This window comes from Carassius auratus, chromosome 9 (assembly GCF_003368295.1).
Source record: "Carassius auratus strain Wakin chromosome 9, ASM336829v1, whole genome shotgun sequence".
NCBI classification, from domain to species: Eukaryota; Metazoa; Chordata; class Actinopteri; order Cypriniformes; family Cyprinidae; genus Carassius; species Carassius auratus.
In genome coordinates, this window is record NC_039251.1 from 31,582,470 (window position 1) to 31,592,026 (window position 9,557).

General features: G+C 34.9%; 1 protein-coding gene across 2 annotated transcripts in view; it reads right to left on the reverse strand.

Moving 5' to 3' along the window:
- epha3 (eph receptor A3) overlaps positions 1-8,568 on the reverse strand; it is a 113,418-nt gene extending 104,850 nt beyond the window's left edge. The window contains exon 1 of one of the 2 annotated variants that reach the window (XM_026272554.1): positions 8,366-8,568. In XM_026272554.1, the coding sequence (XP_026128339.1) occupies positions 8,366-8,450 (85 nt within the window). In that variant the 5' untranslated portion in view covers positions 8,451-8,568. The remainder of the gene's footprint in view (positions 1-8,365) is intronic. The other variant, XM_026272556.1, reaches the window with a different exon arrangement.
- Between the last annotated feature and the right edge of the window lie 989 nt (positions 8,569-9,557).

Below are 9,557 nucleotides of genomic sequence, written 5' to 3' on the forward strand. Positions count from 1 at the left end.
CCTTTTTCACAGTATTCCACAATATATTTCATATTTACAATATGTTTCGCATTTAACTTTGCTTTAAAAATATGCTGTCATTTTTATTTAACTTCCTCACTTTCTAAATATTTATTATAAAATATTTATATAAAAACGGCTTTATGATATACGTATGATAAATTCAGTTAATGCGATATATGACTACTCATAACATATTACTTTAGTCAAACCGATAAATCCTAAATAAATACAATTAGTTATCAATTTTTTTATTTATTTGAAAACATAAAATATCATTTATTCACCACATTTAAAAAAATATATATATATATAAATATATATTTATTTTTTTATAAATATGAATTCAAAACAAATACATTCATAGCACAAATTCTTTATTTTTTTGTAATTTACGCAATATAAATATTTGAAAATTCTCAGATGTTATTGTTTTATTTAACTCGTACACTGTTTAATCTGTATCTGCCTTTGTATTCAATATTTATTTCTGTTTGTGCAGAAATTTTCATTTTTAATAAACAATATCAAATCCTCGTCCAATCCAATCAACTACAATGAAGTAAACAACAATAAAACAACGGAAAATGAAAACTTAAACAGCGGGAGAGGACAGCAAGGAGAAATGAGTGCATTATTAAAGATGGCTGGCTGCATGGGGGAAGGTCGTGACAAGCTCTTGACATCTCAGTGTCTCCTGCTCTCATAACAACGCCTCCTGTTTGATTGAGCAAGGCTTCTACAGGCACAAAGAGAGAGAACAAAAGCCTCCGTCGGCGTACAGTAAACGCATAATCCCAGCTGACATGTGGGCCACTCAGCAAGGCGTCGATGGCCCCTGCTAATAGCTGTGTCGCTCTTTCTCTCTACAGCGACGGCCAGAAAACATCCAGCCAAACCACAAATGGACATATGGGACATGGATGACATAAACCTTTCTTTTCTAAAAGAGCCTAGAAACATATACTTTATTGCCAGTATTTATTTTCCTATCACAAAGCGTGACATGATGTTCGAGTCGGGGCCAATACACCTTCTAAACGTAAGAAATGTGTTCCTAGTACCAGTCAGAAATTTGGACACGCTTGCTCATTCTTCAGCATTTATTATTATGGATGCATTTTTTCAGAAGTCTTCAGAATGTTAAAATATATGTATATATTTTTTAATTATGGAAATACTACTACTACTACTAAACACTGGGCAAATCTAACATTTTAATGACCAAAAAAAACTGAAGTTCACATTTATGCTTTTCAAAAACACTTTTCATTGTTTAACTTTCATTTATTTACTTTAATCTATTACTTTAATCTATTTCTATTCATCTATTTACTTTATTAATAATAATGTTATTATTATTATTATAAATCATTATTACTGAACTATTTATTAAATTAAAATAAAATAAAATAAATATAATTAAATTAAACACATTTCAAATTTAATTTAATTTAACTTAATTTAATTTAATTTAGAGACCAAAATATGACAAGTAAGCAGATTGAAATATTGATAGGAACAATCAAGCCAAAATAACCTGTTTAATATTAGTATTTTATTTTCAATCTATAATGTTGTATTACTTATTTTTTTACTTGCTTAGTTGTTATGAATAGTCTACTGTTTTTCATTCATCAAATTACAAATAAAAAGAAAAAACAATTTTGATTGATGATTTTTTATAGCATCTGCTTGACTGAATTTAAAAAAAATTGTATTTGAATTTTTTACTGTATATTATACAATAGAACAATTTTAAATTAATTGAAATGAAATTTTAGTTTTGTAAACAAATTCATAAATGCAAAATTTTTATTTGCCTGTATAATTTTAAGAATTTATTTTTATTTTATTTTTATTTTGTTTTTGTTTTTTTGGTTAGTTTTTTTGTTTTTCAGTAGATGGGAATATTTTTAAGATCACGATGAGTATAAATTCAGTCAGGTGCATCCATCATTTTGACTTCTAGTCTATATATCAGTCTGTTACCGACCCCATTATCAAATTCCAGCAGAAAACGGCAGCACACCTGAGCGCCAGCCAAACAGCTGGCTGTTCTCATGCTGTAGACGATCCCTATTAACTATAATAAAGCTATCTGCTTATGTCAGATAATGGCAGCTCTCATCCAGCTCCGTTGGTTCCAATTTAAATTTCTCAATGAGCCGAGCCCGCATTTCAAATTGAGCCGACCAGGGAAATTTGAGACCATAAAATTAGAAAGCTACATGGGTGAGGCGAATTCTGCAGATGTAAGAGAAGGAAGTCACAGCCAGCGTCATTCCCACCCTCTCCACCAAACATTTAGCATCAAGCTCAAAACAGAGGGCTGATTATGAACAGCTGAGCTAACCGCTATCTCATCCAACCAGCTAAACCAGACAATAATCTCTGTCTCTCTAATGTATCATCCCTGAACTGTAGCTGTTGTTATCCTTTATCTTTAGCTATCAACCTAGAAATAAAAATATACACTTAAATTCAAATCTATTATAGTTTCACTTGTATACTGTATTAAGAGTCATTGACATTAAATACTATAAGGATAGATATGCAATCAATTCAAATGTATTATAATTTCACTTTTATATTGTACACTCTCAGAAATAAAGGTACAAAAGCTGTCACTGGGGCAGTACCTTTTCAAAAGGTACACTTTTATACCTATTGGGTTCTAATATGTACACTTTAAGTACTAATACATACCTCAAAGGAACCAAAATGTTCCAAAACATATACAAATATGTACCCTTTGAAAAGGTACCGTCCCAGTGACAACTTTTGTACCTTTATTTCTGAGAGTGTATTATGAGTAATTTATATTAAATAATGTAAGTGTGTGTGTGTGTGTGTGTGTGTGTGTATAATACAATATAAAAGTAAAATGATGGCTTTTAATTTAATTTATATGTCAAAGACATCATAATTTCACATTCATAGCATACTGTGGGTATTTGACATTAAATACTATCGGTGAGTTGAAATATCCTGTTGTGAAAATTAATTTTTAGCAAAATTTTAATCTACAAATAAATAAATAAAATAGCAGCTTTTATTACACTATATTCACAGATTATACTGAATATCACTGATAATTTTGAAAATTAATTAACCACAATGTATGAACGTATTAAATTAAATTAAATTAAATTAAATTAAATTAAATTAAATTAAATTAAATTAAATTAAATTAAATTAAAATTCTTATTTTTTTTTTAAATTCTCTTAAACGAAACGTAGATGCTATGTGGCAACAACCCAGATGCTGAATAAGTATAATCACTCCAACAACTTGTTTGTGAAGAAATGTAGTGTGTTACAAATTGCCCTTTTACAACTTCCTTGTCACATAATTCTTAAGATCTCACTGTGTTCGAGGCGAATAGCATTCAGCACTCGCAGAAAATAGCCACTAACACGACACATATCTGCGATCGCGGCTGACGATTATGATCTGGATGAGATTTGCATGGGTTTAAGAGACCATATGGCCCATAAATGACACAGTGCCTTCTCTCGTCACCGTCCTCTTCACCTCTCAGGTAGTTAATTAAATCTGTTATTGAATTAAGATGAGAGTCAGATGTCTGAACACCTCAGAACCACCGGGTCCTCAGAGAGCATGAGGAGCTGATGCCTGGCTTTATTAAAATCTGACTGTGGGTGTATAAGACACACAGCGGATTATTTTCAAAGGGTTTTCCAGAGAGAACAAGAGGCCGCGCGATATGTGTGTCCAAAATATCCACTGCTGCTCTAATTTACCCTTTTCTCACCCGCACTAGATCCTCCCCTGCAGCTGGTCGATCTTCACCAAGGGTCGCCACGAAGCCCAAAACCAAGAGGTCAGTGCTTGAACGTTTCATGATTTATGGCTTCCTTACAAGTCAAACCACATTTTGGGTTCTCGATTCAAGAGCTGTCAGGATTTGGCGCTCTGTGTTTACTAATTCCCCAGCTCAACTATCCGAAAAACCAAAAATAAACAGGTTCAACTGGAAACACAATAGCAAATTGCAGGTCCTGCAGCTTGATCGAAGCGTGTGCCCATAGTGGCACGATGGCAATGAAGTATTAACCTCTGCGCCATGAATAATTCAGTCGGGTCTCAGGGTGTCTGCTTCAGCCCCTCCGAATGCTTACAGCTTTTCTGTCTACCATCTCCATCCAGAATCCACCCATCAGCACAACCCCACGTGTTACGGTTACAGTGATGATACGGTATGCATTGGATGCGATTGTAAGTGTAAGCTACTTTCCAAACATCTAGAAAACATCAGCCGTCCCGTCTGGAAACTAGTGCACCGTGACATCACACCGCACCATGTCGTAGTCGGAGCGAGAGGAGCGCCGTGGCTTGCGTGCTGCGCCATCTTGGCCACAAGTTAGAAAATGGAAACCTTAGGATTGTAGCTGTGTTGTGTGATTCGTTTACGTCTGTATTTATGTTTTTGGCAGATGCTCTATTCTGGAGCTGATGGGGCTTGGGGAAGATTTCCGGAGATATTTCGGTGTTGTTTTAGTTGAAATCGGTGTGTAAGGATGTGGTCAACTGTTCGCTGTAATCCCACATGCTCGGAAAACTGTCTGTCGTGAGTAGCCTATACGGATGACAGGATAGGCGATATGCATTACACTACACTGCTCCCAAAAATGTACCCACCACAAACGTGACTCACATAGGCCAGGCTAAATGGCAGAGAAATTAATTTGCTTCTTTAAACAGAAGTATGTTTCACTAGGCAGTGTGCCCAGATCCAAAAAAAAGAAGATATCAATTCCCCTTTTTTTTTTTTTTTTTGCCATGTGTTGTTTATTAAAAAAAAATTAAATAATGGCATTAAACCCGCTGCTACTGATTAAGAAAATTGCCACTGTTTATTAAATAAACTTTAATCCAGTGAGGTTTAATTTATATATTTTAAGTATATATAAAAAAACATATTTACAATAAGCAGTCTCAGCAGAAGATATTTTGTATCTCAAAACTGTAAAAAAAAAAAAAAATAATAATAATAATAATAATAAATTAATTAATTAATTAATTTCCCAAGAGAGAAAATAAAAAGATAAACAAGATTTTGTTGTGAGAAAAAAAAGAAAGAAAAAAGTGAGATTTCATGCTGTGTGCATCTACAGGACAGTGTAAGTTACTTTGTTTTCAAACACAGACTCTAGGAAAAATGCAGTAAAAATAGTCAACAATATTTTTTGACTATTAATATGCTGCTTGGATATTCAGAAAGTACATACCTAAATTATAGAGGTCAACTGGTCAGTCAAGCTATATTTATTTATTTATTTAGTAGTAGTAATAACAGTAGCCTAATAGTAGTACAAGGTGCCTTTTGCTTCTTCCTTTTTTATTTTGTTATTTATCTATTTATTTATTTATTTATTAGATGTTGTTGGCTATAGTTAATTAGCCTAGAGTTGTCGGTAGGCTACTTAAATTGTTCCACAACTTTTTAATCGTTAAACAAATAAAATAAAATAATAAAAATTAAATAATTATAAAACCCATCTGTAGTATTTAAATTACACTGACAATGGTAATGTGTTTCGGGCTTACATGTATTGTATCCTCTATCTTTACACACACGTATGCTGACCGACACGAACACGGTCTCAATGAGCTGCGCTCCACAAGGATTTGGTTATTAAAGTTCATTACAAGCATAACGACTTTACTTTAAAGTTTTGATTATTATTATCCCTATTTTACGACCTGATGTTAAGGGTTAAAGTGCACGGCCCGTGTAGTAAATCGGCCCGTTTCAGCCCGAGCAGAAGATCACTGATGTCAGGTCAAGAATCAGGGCCATGATTTGTTAGGCTAACCAAGGAAAGTTACGTGACGAAATCTTATTAATATGAAATAAATAAATACCAAAATTAAGATGAACACGTTTCAAAGTTTATTTCCTGAAGAAGGAGGGAAATATGCTTCTGAGTCTCGCTTCGCATAGACAAGGCTATAACTTTTAAGACGCGTATTGACTCCGAAAGGATTTATGAGTCTCATAAGATTTTTTTTTTATGTTTTATTTTTCTGAATTAATGCTCGTTGTGTACATTATTATTCTAAGAAACAGTGTCAATGTGAACATGAAATGTATAGTTCAACTACTACTTGTTTAATCAAATCATAATTGAATCGAGGCATGAGTCAATATAGGAAATTTCGGGAGGTGAGCCGCAATTACCTAGAGGTCATCAAGCTGGTCTCTGACGCTTAACTCGTCCAATATTAGTTAATAAGAACAATGATAAAATAAAACTACTATTTTTATGCATTCGGATCATGCGAGGATATAATAAACACCACATCTGAGCTGATGAGGCGACTTCAAGCTGTAAAACAGCTCTGCTCCAAATCATATCAATAGCTGCGGCTCTATACTGACACTCTCTGGTGAAAAAACACGTCCCATTACATACTTTTTCAGCAAAACAGGCCTAATTCACAGCCCATAAATCACAATCAGAGAGAAAAGCCGCTCTGTTCCTCAGGACAGACAGCTAAAGCGTCGTGAAACATCAGAAAGCTCGCCCATCCTTGTGCTGACAGCATAAAAACACATCTTTCCACAAAGATCCACACTCTGATACAAAAACATCAATTCTAAACCCAATAATAGCAAACTGACCGGTTTCATTTCGAACATAAATACACACCACTAAACGAATCTGTTCATCTTTTGTATCGGTTCATAACAGAATGAGATTAACGAATGTCTCTCTCTCTCTCTCTCTCTCTCTCTCTCTCTCTCTAATTAGGCCAAATAAAGTCAAGAGCAACTGAAGTTTTGGAAATGCTAATAAACAGCGCTATATATCGAATATGTGACAAACTTCTACAGATTAGTTATAGACAAAAGTCTCACTTCTCTTTCATCCCCCGAGCGACTGTAGAAAAATAATTGAGCCTTTAGCTCTGAACGGGTCAAACTATGCTAATCACTGTGAACAAAACGGTTAGAGATATACATAAGATGCATAAAAATAGGGTGTACACGCAAATAAAGCGAAAATAAAAAGAACTGAAACACACCCCTTATTTAGGCCTACATCTACATCTCGACCCCGCCGCTTCTTTAAGCGCTTCACAAAGGACGTTTAGATGTAAAATACACAGACAGTGTCCTAGAAATAACAACTGTTTTGTAAAATAATAATAATAAAATAAATGTAACAAAAAATAATAAAAAATATAGAGAGTGCATCTATAACTAACTCTGCTGGCTTTAAAGGTTGATTTTAAGTTATTGACTTTAAAAACGATTGATAGGCTAGGCTACTGTCACTTGACCACTTTATTTGAAATTTCGTCAGTTTGTAGTCCTTTACGGTACAGATTATCCAATAGGCTAGCTCATATGGGATTGCAAATGTACAATAGCTAATATGTCAACAAGTGCAAATGTAATGATTTATTTTAATTTATTGACTAATCGTCTGATTAGAATAAGGGTATACCACTGAGATAACTGGAACAACGTCGGCATCAATAAACTCGAATGCAACCTATTAGTTTTGAGTAATATTCATAAAATCAACCGCATCTTATAACAGTCAATATAAAGACTTCTATGTTTTTCCTTAATATCAACGTGCGCTTTAAGTTAAAATAAATAAATAAACACAAACATATTAGAATAGGCTATGTGACAGACAGCCGATTGTAGCCGAAATAACTGTTTACCCAAAAGACGCATCTGAAGCAAAGTATATCCAATAAGATGAAGTTTTTCACGTATTACAACAAAAGCGCAGTGCAACTCAATAAACTCGGCGCACAAACTTACAGCGCATGCAAATATGCCTCATAACTAGACTCCATACAGGATAACCACACAGTAATTATAGCAATTTCTTAATTATAAAGAAAATAAAAATAAATAAATCAAATGCACAAAGACCCATATAGCCTATTTTAAGATTATGCGGTATGCCCAGTTGATTGTCGGACTGGATTTGACGCTCAGTCGTTGCGCGCTCGTGCTTTCCCAACCGATCGATCGTTTAAAACATGCTTTTGTGACGCAGCTCAAGTGACATTAACAAACAATAATAAACAACTCTAAAAGTTGAATTTGCAGCGACATCTTTTACGAAATTTCTCGCGCAGGCAATTCAATGCGTCTCACGCAGAACTGCGATAGAATTGATTCGGAGCAGCAGCTCTGATATAAAGTGAACGAGCGAGCGTTTAACCTTAAACTGCAAAGCAGGTAACTATTCACTTCGATGTCATTTCCCTTGTCAGATCTGGTCCAGCGCAAGTCGACTGGCAGTGCTGGAGAGACAGAAGAAGCAGAGATGCGGCAGAATATGTCTCGCGCTCCAGACGTTATCTTACCTTCATTGGACGGATGAATAATGAATTCTGCGCTGGAAATATACGTGAAGAGAAAAAGGAAAAGTATTAAGGTTTTGGAATCCATGATAGCAGTTGAGGGGGCAAATCAAGGTACATAACTCCATGAAGCATGCCACTCATGTGAGGGCTTCTGTTCCGACACAAGTTACCATTCTCGGCTCTGAGGCTGATGTCAAGTTTGACACCGGAGACGAGGAGGAGTCTCTCTCTCTCTCTCTCTCTCTTTCCTCAGTTCTCACCGAGAGCTTCCCTTTTTCGCTGGGTCCTACACACCAGACAGCGCCGTTTATTAGACCAGCAGGTTCAACAGAGGTCATGTCATCTCTCGGAAATTGAAGGAAAGACAGAAACACACGAGGCAGCTCATCAAATTCCAGTTACTATATGTCACATAGCGGAATTTATGCACTTCCTTTGGCTAAAAAACAGCACTAAGCTCTACACATTTGTCACATCAAGAAAGCCTGAGCTGCAGCTGGAAGAATAAACACATGGTTTTGTTTGGGCAAATAAATGTTATGGTTAAACTTACACTGTCCAGCATATAAGAACTAAATTACACTAATAGCATCCAGTATACTGATTTTGGTGAGCTAATTGCAAACACACTTTGTGTTATGCATTAAATGCACACTAAAATGCAAGTTTAATTGCTGCATATTTTACATTTTTAGTCACAAATATTAAAAGTATTATACAAAAAAATAAATAAATAAATTCTAAAGCACAATATTTTGCATTTAGGTTTGAGCAGCTATAAGATAAATGGATGGGCACAAATATGCTTTTATACCACAACGATGAAACTATTCATCACATTTGTAATATTTATGTAGCTTGACAATGATGTGAAATATTAGCAATGTTCACTCTGTTATTTGTTGAATTACTGGAATCGTATTCACAAAACTGCACTGTCATCAGAACGAGCAAGTAGCTCTCAGACATTGACTGCATTAATGTTCAGTTTTCTGTATGTAGGCTGCATGCTGTCACATCAGGTCTTTTAAAAGCACGCAGTCTGAGCAGCTGTTGGGCGGAGAGCCGGCCTGTAGGGGCTGATCGAGCCTGGGACAGACAACATTCAGAGACCCACTGGAACTACTTTCAAGAGACACCTTGAACGGAAGTAAACATCACTTAAGATTCAATAAAAAACACTCACAGGAGA